This window comes from Puntigrus tetrazona, chromosome 4 (genome assembly GCF_018831695.1).
Source record: "Puntigrus tetrazona isolate hp1 chromosome 4, ASM1883169v1, whole genome shotgun sequence".
Lineage (NCBI taxonomy): Eukaryota > Metazoa > Chordata > Actinopteri > Cypriniformes > Cyprinidae > Puntigrus > Puntigrus tetrazona.
The window spans coordinates 26,747,744-26,770,111 of NC_056702.1; the positions used below are offsets into that span (position 1 = coordinate 26,747,744).

The 22,368-nt window shown below is 38.5% G+C and overlaps 1 protein-coding gene and 1 long non-coding RNA gene across 2 annotated transcripts; both read left to right on the top strand.

The window, feature by feature from the left end:
• Positions 1 to 17,209: 17,209 nt before the first annotated feature.
• On the top strand, positions 17,210 to 19,430 carry LOC122342366 (serine/threonine-protein kinase pim-1-like; the record flags this gene model as incomplete). The annotated part of the gene is made up of 4 exons (XM_043236145.1): positions 17,210 to 17,284; positions 18,491 to 18,872; positions 19,021 to 19,191; positions 19,345 to 19,430. Coding segments are annotated over exons 1-4 (714 nt in total), but the record flags the coding sequence as incomplete, so codon positions are not given.
• A 1,757-nt stretch (positions 19,431 to 21,187) lies between these two features.
• Positions 21,188 to 22,077, top strand: LOC122343359. Its single transcript, XR_006250760.1, has 4 exons — positions 21,188 to 21,236; positions 21,314 to 21,385; positions 21,475 to 21,650; positions 21,988 to 22,077. It is a non-coding gene; the product is annotated as an uncharacterized LOC122343359 (long non-coding RNA).
• The last annotated feature ends 291 nt before the right edge of the window (positions 22,078 to 22,368 follow it).

Sequence of the window (22,368 nt, forward strand, 5' to 3'; positions counted from 1 at the left end):
AAGCAAAACGCTTGTCCTAAGACGCGCATGTATGACGTCACTGATATGCGACGCACTCTTGCAGGGAGAGAGCATGTGCATCCCGGATTGCGATTAAAATCATTACGGAAAAAAGCGCGAATGATCCATGATATTGAAGCAGATGATATGCGGTCGTGAAACCTGTGAGATCCTATGCGGTTGATTAATTGTTGAAATCCCCTGGATTTGGTGAGTTTCAAAATATGATGTTCAGCTCTCTTAAATGAAGTTTAATATGTTGTGTTAATGTTTTGAAGCATTTTATGCGAGTTTGTATGCATTTAGTGTTCAGATATTATGTATAATGTATTGTAACTCTGTAATGTATTTCTAAAGGGCTTAAAAATGATAACCAGCAGACGATTATCATTTATGTAACTAGTTTATTGTGGTTGAGTGACCAAAGTGCTCAAATGGTTTTCTCAACCAGTTGAGTATATATTTGAAAGACATACAGAGTTTTAACAGTCATGTTAATTGTCTGTGATATTGTGACACTGTTTGCATAAACAGGTCAGGTTTTTTAAACTGTGATCCTAAGATGGCGAGCCACCCAACTAGAGAACCCGGAGAGAGACAACTTGAAGAAAATCCTTTACTCATCACGTGGTCAACGCCTTATTCATTATTCCAAGTGGAATTCACCCGTTCCTAGTGGTATTTCTCACCACATTACCTCAGTACTGATCATCACACTGACTATTGAACTTTTTGCACTACAAACACAAGCATTCTCTCGTGTTCAGTGGATTCATCGTTTGGAGGACAGTTATATTTTATTTTTGTTCCTTTCCCACGTTTACATAGTTTATGGACTGAGAACTTTTCATATACTGAATCTTTATTTGTTATTTTCCTTGAGTGATCTATTGTAATTGTTTTTGTTGTTGTGGGTCAGAGATTCTAATTCAAAGCAATATCAATACAAGCAAAGCTCCACAGAAGCTAGGAAAGGTTAAAAACTATATCTAAATCAATAAGATTGAAGCAAATTAAAAATAAATTCAAAATAGAAGTTAATTATAAACAATTGGTTAATTAAAGACAGGTGCAATAAAAGCACAGTACAGTAAAAATATTCACAAATAACTACAAAGGAGCTCAAATTTAATTTCTAATACAAAGAAAGAGAAAAGAGATAATTTCTTTGGATGTGTATTTCTATTGTTTTCTTTATTGTCATTTCATTTCACATTTTCATTGAATTCAACTCAACTAAAAGACACTTTAAAGTCATTCTCCTGGTCTGCCTATTTATTAATGTGGTTTAACTAATTCTTGCCCTCCTGTAGCGAACCTAGTACATTGACTGGTCCATTACAGTGTATCTTCCCATAGTAACTACAGTGCACCAGTAGCGCAAGGGGTTACACACAGCACAGATTTCATTAAAGAATTTGCTGATTTTCTAACTGAGTTAGTACTGGCCGCAGATGAAGTCTTAATTGTTGGCGATTTTAATATCCAAGTTGATAATGAAAAAGACGCATTAGGATCAGCTTTCTTAGATATTCTGAACTCCATTGGGGTTAGACAACACGTCTCTGGACCTACTCATTGTCGAAACCATACTCTAGATCTAATACTGTCACATGGAATGGTTGTTAAAATGGTTGAAGTTCTGCAGCAAAGTGATGACATTTCAGATCACTGTCTAGTCTTGTGTGAACTCTGTATAGTTAAACCTGTAAACTCTGCACCTTATTACAAGTATGGTAGAACCACCACTTCCACCACAAGAGAAAGCTTTCTAAATAACCTCCCTGACTTATCTCAATTCCTTAGCTCATCCAATACGACGCAAAAACTTGATGATGTAACAGAAACTATGCACTCTCTTTTTTCTAGCACTTTAGATACAGTTGCTCCTTTGCACTTAAAAAAGATAAAAGAAAACAATCTGACTCCATGGTATAATGACAACACACGCACCCTAAAGAGAGCAGCCCGGAAAATGGAGCGCAGGTGGAGAAAAACCAAATTAGAAGTATTTCGTATTGCCTGGCGGGAGAGTATGCTGTCATACAGAAAAGCATTAAAAATTGCAAGATCTGATTATTTTTCATCCCTTTTAGAAGAAAACAAACACAACCCCCGGGATTTATTCAGTACAGTAACTAAATTAACAAAAAATAAAACGTCAACAGGTGCTAATATTCCCCAAGAGTATAGCTGCAATGAGTTCATGAATTTCTTTACTTCTAAGATTGATACCATCAGAGATAAAATTGTAAATATGCAGCCGTCAACTACAGTTTCACATCAGATAGTGAGCTTTAGATCCCCTGAGGAAAAATTACACACTTTCTCCACTATAGGAGAAGACGACTTGTACAAACTTGTTAAATCATCTAAACCAGCAACATGTATGTTAGACCCTATTCCATCTAAACTATTAAAAGATTTGCTTCCAGAAGTCATAGATCCTAATTTGAACATTATTAATTCATCATTGTCATTAGGATATGTTCCCAAAACCTTCCCAAAACTGGTTGTAGTTAAGCCTAGTTAAGCCTAGTTAAGAAACCACATCTCGATCCCAAAGACTTAGTAAATTACAGACCAATCTCTAATCTCCCTTTTCTGTCAAAGATACTAGAAAAGGTAGTATCCTCACAACTGTATTCCTTTTTAGAAAAAAAAAGGTGTCTGCGAGGATTTCCAATCAGGTTTTAGACCGTACCATAGTACTGAGACTGCTCTCATTAGAGTTACTAATGACCTGCTTTTATCATCGGATCGTGGTTTTATCTCGTTATTAGTGCTATTAGATCTTAGCGCAGCATTCGATACTATCGATCACAACATTCTCTTGGATAGACTAGAAAACTATGTTGGCATTAGAGGAAGCGCCTTAGCATGGTTTAAATCATATCTATCTGACCGCTATCAGTTTGTAGCATTAAATGAGGAGGTATCATATCGCTCAAAAGTGAAATATGGAGTTCCTCAAGGCTCAGTGCTAGGACCGTTACTTTTCAACCTGTACATGTTACCTCTGGGAGATATTATCAGGAGTCATGGTGTGAGCTTTCACTGCTATGCTGATGATACTCAGCTCTATATTTCAGCGCAGCCTGGTGATACACACCAAATTGAGAATCTAACAGAATGCATAGTCGATATAAAAAACTGGATGATGAGTAACTTCCTAATGCTAAATTCTGAAAAAACAGAGGTGCTAATAATTGGACCTAAAAACCCCACATATAATATAATCTAGAACACAGCTGATCACTTGATGGCTGCTCTGTTAATTCTTCATCATCATTTAGGAACCTAGGTGTGCTGTTTGACAGCAATCTTTCCTTCAAAACCATGTTTCCAGCATCTGTAAAACTGCGTTTTTCCATCTTAAAAAATATATCTAAATTACGACCTATGCTTTCAACCTCTAATGCAGAGATATTAATTCATGCGTTTATGACCTCGAGGTTAGATTATTGTAATGCTTTATTGGGTTGTTTTCTGCACGCTTGATAAACTTCAGCTAGTCCAAAATGCAGCAGCCAGAGTCCTTACTAGAACTAGGAAGTATGATCACATTAGCCCGGTTCTGTCAACACTGCACTGGCTCCCTATCAAACATCGGATAGATTTTAAAGTCTTATTAATTACCTATAAAGCCCTGAATGGTTTAGCTCCTAAATACTTGAGCGAGCTCTTATCCCATTATAGTCCTGCACGTCCGCTGCGTTCTCAAAACTCTGGCCATTTGATAATACCTAGAATATCAAAATCAACTGCGGGCGGCAGATCCTTTCCTATCTAGCACCTAAACTCTGGAACAATCTCCCTAACTCTGTTCGGGAAGCAGACACACTCTGCCAGTTTAAATCTAGATTAAAGACACATCTTTTAATTTAGCCTACACATAACACACCAACACACTTTTTATTATTCAAATCCGTTAAAGGATTTTTAGGCTGCATTACTTAGATTTGCTGGAACCGGGAACACTACTCCTAAAATACGATGTACTTGTGGCATCGTAAAAGAATGGCATCTACGCTAATATTAGTCCTGTCTCTTTCTCAATCTGTTTTCACAGTTTGACACAGTTTTACACTATCTGACACAGCTGCGTTTAAAAGTGAACTGGAAGTTAAGTGCTGGGCGTCCGGTCAGAGAACTGACCCCAACTGAGTCTGGTTTCTCCCAAGGTTTTTTTTTCTCCATTCTGTATGCATGGGGTTTTGTTTCCTTGCCGCTGTCGCCTCTGGCTTGCTTGGTTGGGGACACTTAACTTCTAGTGATTTAACGTCGAATTGATTACAGAGACCGTCTCTCTGCATTTAATAAGAAATTGGTCACTCTCGTCAGTATACATCCCTGTCATTGTACTCTTCTACATTATACTGTACAGTGCTTTGATGCAACCTGTGTTGTTAAAAGCGCTATATAAATAAAAATGATTTTTTCAGGCCCTGCTAAAAAAACAGCCTATGCCAGGCTGGGAGAAATGAACAGTGTTGACATAGTTTAAACACTACATCGTGATAAAATGCTGTTATTTTTAAGACGGTGTCAGTGTGAAATTTAACCCAAAGAGGTGTAAAAACAAAAGCCACACTCCACTTAACGCTAGGCTACCAGGCTATGTCTGCCATTTCATTTCACTTGAAGACGAAGAAAAGCAGATAAATCAGGTTCTCACATGGTATAGCAAAAATAATTGTTATTTTTATACACATGCACAGGAGTATATGTCGTGTATGAAAAGTCAAACTTCTGAGTAGTGATTTAATGAAAACAAATGGACATTTGGTCAAGTTTCTGGTGACATTTGTTTGCAAATAGATTTTGTAACCTGAATATGCCTTGCTTTCATGAACAGGAGGAGTCTGCCCGCCTGAATACTACAAGGGCTACAAAGGATACAAGGCAGAGCCAACAACCGTCTGGTGTCTGGGTGTAATGATGTACGTAATGATGTGCAAATGTCGACCCTTTAGCAGTCCTGAAGACATGATGCATGGCAGTCTGAGTTTTAACATTAGAGTATCCACAGGTGAGAGAACAATCAACTACCAATGACACAGTGACATTAAGATTGTTAAACACACAAAGTTTAATACATGCTACATATTTCCATACTTGATAACGTTAGCATGTCATGGACATGAAAGAACACACATGACTAACCAATGAAAAACTTGTACAGAATTGCAGAACTTGATAAGTCGCTGCCTGACTGTTGACCCAATTAAGAGAGCGACTATTGAGGAGATCCTACAGCATAAATGGTTTCAGCGAGGACAAATGTCAGGAGTAGCTCAGAGTCAGGCAGAGTGACTTAGGAGGGAAGGCAGATGATGACAGGAATCCAAAAAAGGATTCTATCTGCCACTCTGTCCGTGTCAGGCATTCACCACAGCCACCTCCTCTGAAGCACCACCCACCAGATCATCATCTCCAGAGTACTAATCCCCACACCTGTTTCCCATCTGAGCCACCCCATATAAGCAGGACTCCCTCAGTTCACCCTCGCTGGATCTACTGTTCATCACCCTCCATGTTAGCGCCTGGCCTCGCCATACTCTTCGGTTTGTGGACTCTGATTCCTGGCTCCCCCTTTGGACAGTACTCATTGGTTTACTACAAGGACTTTCAGCTAAGATCTCTTCTCCATTGACCTGCCATTACTCCGTTTCAATAAAAGATCATCATTGTTCTCCAACTTCCTGTCTCTAGTCTGTTCCTGGTGTTGTGTGACAGACTGCTGCTAAAAAGCTTATTTTAAAATTAAGACCGAACCATCTTTCCAGTTAGTGTACCACAGCCAAAATACATTGTGCCTATGGAAAGACGATACAATTTTGGTTAGGCCTTATTGATATGATACCAGATGATAATATCATATAAGCTGTACTTGTCCTGTAAACCTGTTGTGTAATATCACATTGTAGCCTCCTTCTCTTTCAATCAGATGCACGATAAAACTGAATTCGTTACTATAGCAACAGCAGTGCAGCGATGCTGACGTGATTTTGTTGATTGACAGAGAAAATGAAGTTAAGTCTTTGTTAAACTTTCTTCTTGTCGTTAGCGTTAACAACATTACAGAATTGTTATTTGATAGACAAAAAATCCTAATGTAAAATACTAATTTGTATTCGTGAACCGTTAGCTATTCGATTAAGACATGCAGAAAGCTTGTTTGAAAGCTGCTATTTTCCTCTTTGGATGTCGAAATCAAACGTAAGCCATTGTGTCTGTTCGTCGTTTCAATTAATTAACCCTAACCCTAACCCTAACCCTATAACCCTAACCCTAACCCTAACCCTAACCCTAACCTAACCTAACCTAACCCTAACCCCTAACCCTAACCCTAACCCTAACCCTAACCCTACCCCTAACCTAACCCTAACCCTAACCTAACTCTAACTAACTTTAACCTAACCTAACCCCTAACCTAAACCCCTAACCCTAACCCTAACCCTAACCTAACCCTAACCTAACCCTAACCCTAACCCTAGCCTAACCCTAACCCTAACCCTAACCCTAACCTAACCTAATTTTAAACCTAACCTAACCCTAACCCTAACCCTAACCTAACCCTAACCTAACCCCTAACCCTAACCCTAACGAACCCTAACCCTAACACTAACTCTAACCTAACCCTAATCCCTAATCCTAAACCTAACCCTAACCCCTAACCCTAACCTAACCCCTAACCCCTAACCTAACCTAACCTAACCTAAACCCTAACCCTAACCCTAACCCTAAACCCTAACCCTAATCCTAACCCCTAACCCTAACCCTAAAATAACCCTATCCCTAACCCCTAACCCTAACCCGTTCATCCAGTGGTTTTCCGAGTGCAAAAATCTGCACACATTTATTTTGTAGAGATCCCACAATCCCTCCATCTGCTTAGGTGTTGCAAAACATAATGCAGACCCATATTGACTGCATCATCCCCTGACCTGTTTGTTCTGTATGCAAACTACAGGGGGTCCAGTAAAAGTCCTACAGATAACCCAAGACCAGTTTTTCAAATGATTTCTTGACCACAGACATTAGAGCCACAGGTCTGCAATCCAATTGTCACCAAGCCAGCAGAGGGAGCTTTACCTCTGGGTGATCGGTGATCACTTCCTCTGCTACACTTCCGGCTCCACCTCAGTCCTCTGTTGCTCTGGCTCCGCCGCGTCCATCTCGTCCCCTGTTTCTGCGTCAGGACCTCCAGCACCTCTGTGTCACCCTGGCTCTTCGGCTCTCCGCCTCAGTCTCCTCGACCACCCGCCCCCGCCGCTGGTCGGCCCCATGGGGTTGATGACTGTTACCTCTCCATGGCTCCTCCCTCCGTCAACTCCACCACTGACCCTCATGGCTGGAATCTGGATTGTCTCCCGCTCCGGACTCCTCCTGTCTTCTCCCTGGCTCCTCCCTCCGTCTCTTCCTCCCTGGACTCTGTCTGCTGACTCCTCCCCGGAACCTCTCCCCAAGCTCCCAGTTTTGTGTTGTTTGTCTTGTGGAGCGCCAGGAGTCGCTCCTAGGAGGGGGGCTATGTCACCAAGCCAGCAGAGGGAGCTCTTACCTCTCGGTGATCACTTCCTCAGCTACAACTTCCTGTTCCAGGACTATAAATACTGTTGTAGGCCCCTCACCTGCAGGTTGCATTGTTCACCTGTTCTATTGTTGTTCCTGAGTTTCTGAGTATTTTCCGAGTTCTTGTTTCCCTGGTTTTGACCCTGCCTGTCTTCTGATTTTCTGATTGTTTGCTGCCTGACCTGACCACCGCCTGTTTTTGGATTTTGTTTTTGCCTCGCCTCCGATACTCCTGTTTGCCCTGTTAGACGCCTGCCTGTTTTGACCATGCCACCACGTCCGAAAAGCCTGCAAATGGATCCGCCTCAGACCCTCTCATTCGTGACACCAATTAAATCCAGTAATTTGGGTTTTCTTTGGGATGGGGATGATGGGATGGTGGCGCGTCTATGGCATGAAGGGACTACACACAGCTCCAGTGATCTGTTGTAGATCTGTGTGAAGATGGGGGCCAGTTCACAGAGTGGACACTACTCACAAACGTCCCGCTTTCCTCAACACCCCAGTCTTGGAAGTTTGCTGTAGTCTTTACTCTCTTATCTTAAAGTTTATGTATGGAACCTAACACATTTTGTCTTTGTCATACTTGCTCAGTTTGACATACACTTGTCCTGTTTCTGTTAGGACATTAATTTGAAATACGTTAAAATACAGATCAACCCAAGGTCATCTGTTTCTAGGTCTCACAATTTCGCTTACAATAATTATCTTTTATAACATCTCCAATTAGCCAAATCTCAGTGCTTTGTTTCATAAAAGTTAAATATTGTCTGAGTCTGTCATTGTCTGATTTCTATTGTTAATTTCGCAACAGCATGTCCCAATTTTAACCGTCTCTTAGAGTCTTCACAAATTAACGTGGCGCCTCTTCCATTGATTAGACATTTGACTTTTGACTAATCGTTGAAATGATGGATCTGGGATAGAATCCTGCCCATAGGCCGTCTTCGTCATTTTGAAACTCTGCTGGGACACTTGTGTTTGTGGAGATTATTCTGTCATCTCCAGTGATGCCAATGTTTTTGTCTATAAAACATAATATTCCTTCACATTTCACCAATCATATAACATTGTTGTTATATTTACCATGTAACTGATATATTGAAACATATCATCTTTTATCCAATCCTTAGAAGCACTCAAGTCATTGTATAAATCTCTGACCTCTGGGTGGAGCACTCTTAACGTACTTTTACATTGTAGAAATATGTCTGTACTCAGACTTCAACATGTCAAATGTTTTTCTACAGTACTCCTCTCCTTCATCATCATCACTGTACCAGATAATAGTTTTGATTCTCTTAAAGCAATTTTTGCACAAGTCACCCATAACAAATCCAGCTTTTTGAATATATAATACCTGATGACAAGTCATACATTCATCCTCTCTAACAGTGATCCAGTAACTCTGATATCGTGACAACAGTTGGCCTTTTGCTGTTCGTTTAAGTTCCTATAAATAAAGCATATTTCTGAACATTTTTATTCCATCAATTGCAGATTTTACTTTTTCTTAAGTATATTGTTCACATACTGTTACCAAATAGCAGTATATATATATATATATATATATATATATATATATATATATATATATATATATATATATATATATATATAAACATACATTTCTTGATAATATGAAAAGATAGCGATTACCAGTAAGTTGAAATGGTCAAGTCCATTTAAGTTTCCAGCAACCTCTGTGTCGGACATCCTGCTGTAAGACAAGTCTGATCTGGTCAATGTTAGAGTTCTTCTGTCCATCCTTCTAAACGCGTGTAACTCGATATGACTTCACAGCACCAATTTTATCAGGTACATGACGCGTTGAATGCAAATTACTAATAGGGGGTTGTCTTTCACCTCTCCTACATTTTTTAGCAGATCTACAGATCTTGCCACAAATCATTCTAAGGAGTTTCCCAAGACCAGTTTGCTCCACAGTAATTAATAGGAATGATCCTGTCGCAATGATTAATATCATATGAAAAATGCATATTATCCATCTTAAGGTTCTATAGGTGCTTACTGAGAAACCTCCTAGAATTTTCAGTAACTTTCTTGTTCACTATAGACCATAGGCTTTTAGACTCCTGTAAGTTTCCCCTTTCTTGAAAATACTGCCGTTTAGCCAACATAAAATATAGTGGAAGCGGAGGCATACATCACCCATTTTCTTGAATGTTATAATTCACCGTCACAGCAGCAAATACATTCATATCAGTCTCTATGGGTTCAGATAGCAGTCTACTAATGCCTTGATTAATATCATTCCTTTTCTCATTGCTGTCCACTGTCTGATTCAGACATTGCCAGTGCGCGATCCCTACTTGTTTTATGTCTTCAAAATACCTCACAGTCCAATACGTCTTTAAAGTTAGCAATTCTTCCGCTTTCATTTCACCTCTACAGTTTCTGCTGAGTTTGTACAGAGTTTGTAAATCATCCATATTATAATACCCCAGAATTTCTCAGGAATTGCCCACGTGATTATACTATAATCATTCTTGTATCTCATTCTAACTAGAGGTATAGGATAATACTTATTCAGTCGGGATTGTTGTATTGCACCCTTGTGCCTAGATTTGCTAAATTGTAGCTCTCTTTTGTTCTATAACCTTAATTTTCTCCTCTTACTTGTTGCTACATCTTGCAACAGATCAAATAACCTAAACTGTATTACCATTTGATCAGTTTCAACAAACTCGTCTGTTATCAACCTTTTCCACAATAGTGACTCTTTTAAAATAGTTTGAATCATTACTTCGCTTTTAAATCCCTGTCTGTTTAAAGACACTAACCAATGCTTGCCTTCAACATTTGAAGCTGCTCCTGCTCTTTGCCTATAAATTTTCTCACAGCTCAACTTCTCTCTACACACAAAACTTCCCAATAAATCTCATCAACTGTGTACACTTATCCTCTAACTTTGTTACCCAATGCTTATAGCACTGTTACGCCAAATCACACGTAATTGCCAATTGTACCTAGTTTTGGCACATTGTTCAACACTTTGATCAGTACAATCCCCAGAATTTGTCTGTTACAATACTGATCTGATAGAACAGTTTTTCTTCTGTGAATATTTATTTCGTCCTAAAGCTACCTCAGCCTTTCTAGTGGACTCACTGTTCCATTTTAAACCAGAAAAAGGATTTCTTAACTTATGCAAAGTCTCATAAAGTGTATACTTTTCCTTTGTATCTTTGATCTTTGCCTTTTTCAAGAAAATTTCTCTCTCCTCCTTTTTCTAACTTTTTCTCACAAATTACCAATTTCTTATTTGGTTCTTTCTCAACGTTTTCCTTGTTGAGAAAAGTTGTCACTGGATTTTGTAAAACCCAAAACTATAATAAGTATAGCTACATTTATCATGGTTACCACAAAGATTGGTTTGCTTAAGCAGACCTGTTTCCATTTTCACTAATACTTGAACACTTCTCTGTCTGAGCCTAACACTTAGCTCCAGGTTCCTTGTCCTGTAAAACATAACACAAATCTGAAATTGTGTTCAGTTTCTTTAAGTCATCTAGAAACTCAGTTTCTTTCAGTATTTGTAAGTTCTGCTGTTACAGATCTTAAGACCGTTTTGTGTGTAAAAGACTTTTCTTCTATGATTGGGCTTCATTCCCTTCTAAAAGTCTTATTACATTCAAAACATATGTATTCCCTTCTATGGGGTCTATCATAATTTATTATGATCAACAAAATGTCATACGGTGCCAGACAGCCATGCCACTGCCAGTGAACACTTTTCCTTGTTTCTCTGCCTTAAATCTTATGCTCTGATATTTGTTAGTTATATCTTTTGTTTCAAGTTTATTTCTTACTTCTGCTGAGCATACTTAATTTTCTCTCATTTTTGGTCCATCCAGAGACATAGTACTAGCTGTTTTATTGCTTCAATAGTTCATTCCTAGTCATTGCATATTTCTTCATGCATGAATGAAACACTTTTGTGAGATATAACCCACAAATGCAGGCATATTACATTTCTAGAAAAAGTAATTTTACCTCTTCAGTTCAATTTTTAATTGTTAAGTAGTGTGACGAGTCGGCTGCTCCTCTTTATTGTCACCATCACCCGTTCTTCTTATTCTCCGCCTTCTCACCAGGCTCCCCGACGGAGTGGGTGTGTTCGAGAGGAGGGGCGTGGTATTGTTCAGGTCTGGCGGCGTGTGACGAGGCACACCTGGAGTGAGTTAGCCTCGTTACCGTCGCCGTTAAGGGCCGTGACGCGCCTCCTCGGGAGACCTCACCCCGCCGTCCGAGAAGTGCGTCGTGGGACCCCGTAGTCCGGGCTGGGACCACACAGCTCATCCCACTCGAAGCAAAGAAGCGACGGAGACGCGCGCGGAAGAAGCCGCCGCCCCTCGCCCGGACCAGAAAAAGGGAGCGCGTGCGACCGCCGGACTCCCCCCTTTCCTGGACCCTTCCCCTGGAACACGGCCTAAACCTGCACGTTACCCGCAGCACGACGAGGACACCAGATCCCCTTTTATTTGGACACTTTCCCCCTTGGACACTTTATTACTTTGTATTATTATTTTGTCAATAAAAGCCTCTCCGAGGCCTGACGCCACGCCCACTGTGTCTGTCGTTGGCTCCTCCCTTCACAGTAGCTAAAATTACATTTCTTTTACTCCACAGTCTGTTATGCAACTCCTCTACTGTATGATTGTCAATCATGTTTATTACCTTATCTTGTTTAGTAATCAACTAACTTGACATTTATCACTAGACTATTCTTTGTCTTTTCCAACAATTCATTCTTTCTTTATTTGTTTAAATAGCAATAATATAAACGCTTCTTTCATGCATTTATCCCATTCTAAATTATTGTAATTAGATCTAAAGATTTTTCAAAGATGTATTCCTCTCAGGTGAATAACATAAAACTTTATTTAGTTTCTTTAAAAGCTATTCTTCTAACTTTCAACTAAATAAGTGGTTTTATCTCAACAAATTGCTTGAGATCTCCCCCGACTCAATTTTCAGGATTTTACTCATGTGTCCAGAAAATCCTTCTACTACTAGTATATATTTATTTCCTAGCTTTAATCTTGGATTTAAAGGTCTATTCCTTATTAACCTGTTCTTGTGTAATTTTACAATAATCATTTCATTGTTTTATTGTACCCTCTTTTCACACAATTGTCACATTTTAGCCTTATTTGTCTGTATCTTTTATCTGATAAGACTTTGCCCTTTAATTTTTAACATTAGGATGTTTCCTGTAATCATGTACTTTATGAATGGTGTTATTTTCGCTTTCTATGATCACAACTATACACCTTATTTCTTCTAAGTCGTCCATCTCTCTGCGCTGTTTCTGTGTCATCTGTGGTATGTTCAGCTTGATGAACAACTACTAGATCTAACTCTTCTATTAGATCGTAAAAGTCCTTCCACAGCTCACTATACTAAACAGGCTTTCTACTTAATGTTGAAAACCTGTTCTGTCTTCAGATTTCTAAGTTTACATTCAAACATACTATATCTGCTACTCTGTTATCAAAATAACTTGTTGAGCTTTTAACCCTTTCATAAGCCTTTAAAACAGACATTGCTTCTGCAAACAGAGCTGTAACGGGACCTCTTTCCTTCACCTCTTCTTTATTCTTCTCATTTTATCTTTATTCACTTTATTTGTGATCAGTGCTCTAGATTATCATTTGCTCTAGTTTTTGATCCACACACTGTAATTCCTTTAAGTTTACTTTACTCTTCTGACGTTTTTAGTTTTTCTTAACTATTTCTTAAGTTAGGATCTCTAAATACATTCTCCTATCTTTGTCATTGAGTATCTTGGTCTTTTGCGTCTGTTATTTTATTCTTAGTTAAATACTTCATCTGTATTAACTGTAGAATTCTGTCTTCGCACGAGATCTTTTAAGTCTTACTGATAGTTGCTAGTTTCTTTCCTTCTGGTAAGAACTTTTCTTTCTGGATTCTCTCAGCTCCTGGACATTATACGAATTGGTATATTACTTTTCTCATTTCTTATTATTAGTTGGTATCCTGTCATGTCTATGTCTAAATCCCTGGCTTTTTCCCCTGCTCTCTTTTGCTAAGGAATAGACCAAAAGCCATTTGCCAAATCTAACTCTGTTAGGTATCTACCTTCCTTTACCCTTTCAATAGTATCTCTAGCATTAATTACATATCGTCTGTCTGGTTTAGTTACCCTATTTAATGCCTTATACTTTGTTACTAGCCTGAATGTTTTATCCGGCTTTGGTACTACTTGTAAAGGACTATTTGTTACTGCCGATTTAACTTCTCTTAGAACGCTCTGTTCAGTAATTTCACCTAATTCCTCTTTACCAATTTAATCATTGGATACTGACACTGAAGCTTATGCATTCTACCGGATATTTTCAATATTTCATACTCATTCTTATCACTAACTCTCACAAAAGTTTTTGTGCCTTGCATAAGGTGCTTCTCTTTGTATAAACTCATCTTTTGCCTCTTCTTCTGATCCTAGCATTTTACTTGGCACTTTTCTTAATTCTAACTCAACATCAACTTCTCTTAATCTGAATATCTTTCTCAAATCCCTTGCTGCTAACAAATTTTTGGACCCTCTAATCATTTTAATACCAAACTCTTCTCCCATTCATTCTCTTTCAACGTTACCATTATAAGCTTGTACCAGAATATTATCAGTGAATTGTATTGGCTCTGCTGTCGAGCTGACATCTGCTGCTGAATCAATGAACTATTGTGTTCCTTCTACATTAATAAATAGATTATTATCCTTTTCAAATTACTCTTTGATCACAGATATTCCTCTTCAACAGGCCAAGTTGATTTCATTATGGTACAACTTATTTCTGCTCTACTGTTTTCTTCGTACTTTCTTGATCTATTCACATTCCTTTCTTATCTACCACTTTAGTCCGTCTAACCTTCTCTACGTTCTTTAAGAACTTTCTAATTTACGCTTCTGAATAACTTTCAGTTGGGGTCCTTCTCTCCCACCTATTTGCTGGAATGTAGCTTACATCCCCCATCTTACTTTCCAACTCTTATACTTTGACTCTCTGTCCTAAACATTCCTATTTCCTTCTTTTTGTCTAGTCTGAAAACGAGTGTTATACTGTTTTCTCTCCTATTTTGTTATTCTGCATTTTTGTGAAATTAACCTTTTGTAATTTCTGTGTGCTCGTATTTTGAGGTTCCTTTTCCTCACTACCCTTAGATGTTGGGAGGTTAAATCATACTCTGCAAGTCTTTCCTCTATCTGTTTCTTAGGTGTTTTAGGATTGTTATCAATTTATATCCACCTGGAATATTTCTTCCTACATCCCTCAATAATCTAACTTTATCTGACATTGGTATTTCTTCTTCTATTGACAACCATACACTTAACAATGTCATTTGATCTTTAGAGGCACTAAATAGAATTTCTTTCTATTGTAAGTATTTAGTCCTCTATTCCAGTTAAGTCTCTAATCTTTTCTATAAACTCTGCTGATATTACCTGTACACTTAACTAAACCATTTACACCTTCCCAACTTCAACTTGCATTCTATAGCAACTTTAATACTATGATCAGAATAAGAACTTTTTCTGAATCCTACAGTATCTGTGTACAGTATCTGTCTATTGCAGTTCTAACACATTAGTTTGTACTGCTCTGCTTCGAGTCATAAATCAGTTGTTTCACTGGAAAATCCCTAACACCAGCTGCAGGTTGTTTCTTCTCTCTATACCTCACTAACTGTTTTATCTGCAGTTTTAAACCTTCTATAATTTTATCCAATTTCCTAATCACTTTTCTATTAAACGTATATCCCTCCTAGAATATTATTAGTTCTTCCTGATCTTGACTATCCTTCTTATTTAGATATTTATGCTGCAGGAAGTGACTGCCCGTTGTTCTCAGTGGTCCATAAGTTAAATTCAGTAAATAAATCAGTAATAACCTTTACTGTTTGTTTATTTATTCTCTCTCCCTCTTATTAGTGTCATTTTTGTATTAAACTCCTTTTATCTCTACTTCAGGCCAGTCGTTCAATTTGTTTGGTTATTCTTTTTAACCGTAATATCTCTACTTTCTGTTAAAGTACATACACTCTAGCTTAATTGTATTAAGCTCAACCAAGTATTTATGTATTTAACATATATATACTATGCTGCGTGAATGACAGCATCAAGTAAATTACTGACGTTAAGTTATTTCGTCTCTCTATGCGCATGCTGAAGAGCGCACGCTGTACTGAAAGTATTTACAAAGTATGAAGAATAAACATTTTGCTACGTGAACTACGCACTCGAGCTCAACACTTTCTCATGTTTTAGTCTTCTATACTTGTTATTTATAACTAATTCTATCTCACTATGCTCACCCTTTTTCCTAATTGTCGATGAGTATGAGTTCTCAGTTTAGTCTAAGTTCTTTATGGTTTTTCCTCTTCACTGCTCACTACTTCATCTAACTCGTCTTGAGGAGCTATGTTCTCTTTCTTCCTGACAGAGATTACTGTTTCATGAGCTCCATTTTTCTCCTTTCCTTTCACTATGAATTTATTTACATTTCCTCTATTCCTATTATCCATTAATAGGTTTGTTTCTTTAAAGTTTTGTTTACGTTAATTACTTATTATTCCTTCTAACATTTGTTCACTGCTATTTCACAATGCCCGAACTGTATTATCTTAACTTCTCTACAGACCGCTATTTGAATCAAGGATGACATTATTGTCTCAGTGCCTTACTCTGATCTTTCGGTGCTACATAGATCTTCTCTACAGTCTTTCACGATGGTATGTGCTACATAAGTCCAATGCAGCAAACCAGAGGTTAATCTGACTGACCCAGGACTCTGCATACCTACATGCTATTTAGTTTTCTCTATTTCTGCTAACACTTAGTTTCTTATCTTTATTCTTTTTTTAAAAAAGAAAAAAAAAGAAATCGTAACGTCAGTCCCTTTTCCTGTTTGCGTTAATAGATTTCCATTTAGCACTACCATTCCTCCTCTAGTTTTTAAACCATCATAAACTATGATAAAAAATGTTCACGTTTTCTCAAATCTCCTTTTATTTAGTTCATGCACTAATTCTTGACCTGCTTCTCTAGAATCTCTAGGTTTCCCCATATCATGTCTAAAGCTCTCTTTCCATCTTTTTGTCTTCCTCTATTTTTGACAGTTTTCTTGGTATCACTTCTAATATTTATGGTAGGATATTTTGTGCTGACTATTTTTATTTGATTGAACTTCTTCTGTTCTGTATTGGCTTGGATGGAAACCAAATATCTCGGTATTAATTAAAACCGATATAATTCTAGTTCTTTCTGAACTAAAACCCGTTTCTTAGAGTACTTTTCTTGGACAAAAGTTTTCCACTACTCTCTTCGTATTGTTTCCTCTAATAGGTTTTGTCTCTGAATGTAAACTAAATTTGCTCACATCCCTTTTCTCTCTCTATTTTTTCCATATAATTCTCTATATTTTAGTAGGCTATTTTGCACTGACTATTTTTATTTGATTGAACTTCTTCTGTTCTGTATGTCTCTGGATTGGAACCAAATATCTTGGTAATAATTAAAACCGATATAATTTTAGTTCTTCCTGAACTAAAACATGCTTTTCAGTACTTTTCTGTTCTCTAATTCGTTATGGACTGTATTTCTTACAAGCAAGGCGTCCCCCACTTGACAGATCTACAGCCCCTCAAGACTTCTCTAACCTCAGTAAGCATTCGTCTCTAACTTACAAGATTTTTCTTCTTTGTGTTTACACTAAACTCTTTCTGAGTTTATCAAATAATTCTTTTTGAATTATTTTTAACTACTAGAGTTTTCTATAGGATCTCTTTCACCTATTAAACTCTACCCTTTCACTTCTAGAACGTCTTGATTAGGCTGAGCAATCGATCATTGATTATGGCCAGTAATCAATGATCAATGTGCCCCACGTTACGCCACGCTTTATGGTGCGCAAATCTCCTGCACCTTCTACCTTATTCAGTTTATCCTCAGGTAAGGTAAAGTAAGTCGAGTCTGTCCCATCTCTAATAAGCATTTAATCATACTCACAAGACAGGTCACAGAAGACTTCTCCGTGGTCTGTTCTGCTGAGGTCTTGAAATCAGAGTCTTTGGCAGGCGAGCGTATTGGTTATAATAAGATATAGTTTTATTATATATAGGTTAAATACATTACAAATGAAACACTAATATGAAATAGAAATAAAAACAAAGTTCTATAATTTGTGAGCTCGGTCGTTCGGAGGCATCGTGGCGAGGCTGTCTGGCATCGGAGAAGCGTGTCGCCGAGGTGCAGCGTTATCTTCTGGTTCACTTCTAAGTGCAACCCCCTTATATAGACTACAGGTGCAAGTCAACACTTTTTGGGAAAGTCCCGTACAGCTGAAGACCTCCCTCTCAAGAAGCTCACTATAAAAACACAGCCATCTTATCAGTCTGCTCTTCTGCGAGATCTTTCTAAGATGTCCTCCTCTCCGTGTCGGGAACTCAGCACTCAACGGTAACATTCCTATTCTTCAAAGTTCTTACTAATACATATTTTATCTGACTATACTTCAACTAAATGCTACATATATCATACCTAATGTCTTTTCTCAATAAACTACTTTTACACATGATGCTGTGGTGGTCTTTCTTTCTACTTTTCAATAAAGTGAATACAATACCATGTGTACTGTGTATCTTATTAATACTTATCAAATAAAAGAATACGATATTCTGTGTGGTCTCTTCTTCTTGATAAATCAGTAACACATCCCAATGTGTTTACAATACAAGGTATCACTCAAATAAACAAGGCAAACTTACAAAATTGGGAAAACGTCCCGCTTTCCTCAACAATACAAATTACATTGCAAACAGAAGTGAAATGTGATATTGAACTCTTAATGACTCTTTTCTCTAATGTTAGCCTGGCTGTTCAAAGCCACTGTTTGCAGAAGTGGCTGCAAATCTGCTGCTGAAACAGGCTCCATTAAGCCCCTACATTGTGTACATGCTGGAATGGTTTGAAGAGGAGGATCGGTTCATCCTCATCCTGGAACATCCGGAACCCTGCATGGACTTGCTCAGATTTGTGGTTAACAACATGCATTGGGCAAACGAATTACAGACACGTAGCCTGATGTATCAAGCGGTACTCGGGGCCAAGCACTGTCTTGACAGAGGTGTCTTTCACCGGGACATTAAGTTGAATAACTTTCTGATCAACACGACGACTAACCGAGTCCAACTAATAGACTTTGGCTGCAGTGACCTCGTCAAAAGTACAGGCTACTTAGGTGATTTTATAGGTGAGTTGGCGTTACTATGAGGCCTAATGAGAAGTCAAACTTCTGAGTAGTGATTTAATGAAAACAAATGGACATTTGGTCAAGTTTCTGGTGACATTTGTTTGCAAATAGATTTTGTAACCTGAATATGCCTTGCTTTCATGAACAGGAGGAGTCTGCCCGCCTGAATACTACAAGGACTTAAGATACAAGGCAGAGCCAACAACCGTCTGGTGTCTGGGTGTAATGATGTACACAATGATGTGCAAATGTCGACACTTTAGAAGTCCTGAAGACATGATGCATGGCAGTCTGAGTTTTAACGTTAGAGTATCCACAGGTGAGAGAACAATCAACTACCAATGACACAGTGACATTAAGATTGTTAAACACACAAAGTGTAATACATGCTACATATTTCCATACTTGACAACGTTAGCATGTCATGGACATGAAAGAACACACATGACTAACCAATGAAAAACTTGTACAGAATTGCAGAACTTGATAAGTCGCTGCCTGACTGTTGACCCAACTAAGAGAGCGACTATTGAGGAGATCCTACAGCATAAATGGTTTCAGCAAGGACAAATGTCAGGAGTAGCTCAGAGTCAGGCAGAGTGACTTAGGAGGGAAGGCAGATGATGACAGGAATCCCTCTTCTGAAAGTCCAAGAAGTGCTGTCATTCGTTCATTAAGCGGATGACCAAAACTGCACAAGCCATTCACCAGAGAGTCTCCGGAGCAGCAAGCTTAGTTTAAAAAAAAAAAGAGCAAACTTAATGGACGAAATGAAAAACAAATTTGTAAGAAATTAACACATGAAACCAAGTAGCAAATTTTATACTGTAAAAAAGTGTGCACAAAACAGAGGAAATGAAGATGGAGAATATTATAAGTTTAGCGCACAAAACAGGAATACTAATGTAGACTTCACAAAGACCGTTCCTGTCAGCTCCTCAAACCGATCTTAATATATTCAAGTTATTGAATAGGTAGAGTTACATTTTATTCAATAAAACCTCTACAAAAAAAAATCACTTGTGTAAAATTTTCAGGATCTACTGAAAAAACAGCCTATGCCAGTCTGGGAGAAATGAACAGTGTTGACATAGTTTAAACACTACATGGTGATAAAATTACACTGCTGTTATTTTTAAGACAGTGTCAGTGTGAAATTTAACCCAAAGAGGTGTAAAAACAAAAAAGCCACACCTCCACTTAACGCTAGGCCACCAGGCTATGTCCGCCATTTTAATGCCACCAGAGCCAACCATAGTGCAAGGCCACCTTCACTAATTGCACAGGCTATGGCACCCCCTATCCCACTTCTGTCTTCTGCCTAGCTTTCTGCCTACCTCCGGAGCTGGCCAAAGCATAAGGCCGCCTCCACTGATGAACAACCCCCTTTGTTTTCTATACTTTTCCTCCAATCTTGTCCCCGTTGCCTTTCAAAGTGCAAGCCTGCCTTTGCAATCGGTTCAAATGACCTTTTTTCCTTCCAGCACCCCCTTACGCCCCTACCTATGCCACCGAACACCCTCGCTCTGGATCCTCCCCCCATCTCAAACAGTATCAGGACCTAGATCCTCTCAGAAATTCAGCATGCTGGCCCTAGATGCAGAACCCCTGCCAACCCCAGCACCTCCTTATCCAGAACTAATATACCTCTGAATCATCTCCTAAGACCTCTCTTCGAAGCTTCACTTGATTTGATTCTCCAAGCCATTTCACCCAGAACATGGCAATTTTGCTACTTTAAAGCATTCCTTTCCACCTATAACTTGCCTTCTCCCTGTTGTCTATCACTTAATTAATTTCTTACCTTAATATCACAAAAAAACTCCAAGTCAGCTCCATCAATGAATATCTAAGCGGAATCCAATTTTTTCCATAAACTCATATACGGTTCAGCCCCAATTCAAATCACCAATGCCCATACTTCTCTTTTTTTTATCAAAGTCCATTTAAGCAGCCCTTCCCACTCATACAGACACTAGGCAACTCATTACTCTCTTGAGAGGAGATTAATCTCATTCAATTTACACTGCCCGCTCGATGCTATGTTCATTTTAGCATTTTTTTGGCTTCCTTATGTGACCGATCGTATTGGATAAGTGATGGTGACTGACATTTGTAACAGCCAATCAGCAGTAAGTGTGACCTATTTTAGAGCAGGTTGGCTTTGTTGGGTCATGCGTCACCTCCGGCCCCGCCTTTTTGGTTTTTTGTTATGTTGACTTGTTTCAGGTATGTGTTAGCAGTTAGCTCTTTGTTTGTCTCTTTCATAATGTTGTGGACTAATTGTTTGTTATTTCATTCTAGCCTGTCTTTTCTTTTGTTTTCTGTCGATGGCCATGAGTTTAATGACTGCTGTTTATTCAGGTAAGCGCTTAATACTGTTAATGGGTTGGCATGGACGGAGCGCGCAGTTTGAATAATAGGCAGTTCCTGTACCCTAGCTTGTTATTGGTATTACTGAGGATGCCGACTCCCAATTTGTGAATGCGTGCGAGCATACTTTTTCCGGTTTGGTAAGTTTCTATTATGTGGTGGTTAAAGGGGAATATTAGTGTGTGATTTGCAAGCGGTAATGGTGTTAAATGCCCATATCTTTTTGTAGGATTCTCCCTTTCGTCCTGGGCGATTAAATACGCCGTTCCTGACGTTTTTTTCCTGTCGCGCCGTGAACTTTCGGTTACTCGGAAGTCTTAGTTGATACGGAGATCTATTATCTGCTACCCGCTACCTGCTTCCCGCTATCTGCTACCCGCTACCTGCTATCTACTACTGATCCCTGTGATTTGTGTTACTGGTTATTGTTTTGTTTCTGTTTTGTTTAAAGTGGTTCTGCTTGAGGGCATCTATTTGATTATGGAGTAGCCGGTGCCCTGTGTGGATTTTGCTCCTCCATTGTGGAACTACAAAAATTGTATTCTTTTTCTTTTATAATTTGTGTATTTTTTGTTTTGTTGGACATTTTGTATTGTTTATTCAACATTAGTTTGCCTTGGTTGAATTTGTTTGTTCGTTTCCCTTTTTTTTTCTTGTGACATTATTGCCTGGATTAGTGTGTAAGGTTTTGGTTTGTGTAATACACATTGCATATATTCATTTTATTTTTATCTTCTTACAGGAGCTGGGGTTCCACGGGTGCAGGAGCTTGAGGTGGTGGTGTCACTTCATCATTTGCTGTGGACACGTTTGTGTGTGCAGTGAGTGTGTCGGGGTGGAGGTGTGTAAGTGTGCTTTTGGATAAATTCAGCACTGGTGATCACTCCCGTGTGTGACCTCAGCCCTGTGAGTTGGTTTCTTATTTTTTATTTTTTTGTTTTGGTAATTTAATGCCTACATCCATTTTGGAATAGTTTGTGTATATATATATTTGTTTACTAAATTTTATTTGATTTACTGCAGTTACCATTGGAGAGTGGTAGATCTTAATTTGTGTGAACTGTCCCTTTAAATCTTTAAACAGAGCCTAATACAATGCTGAATTTATACTGGATTATTAGTA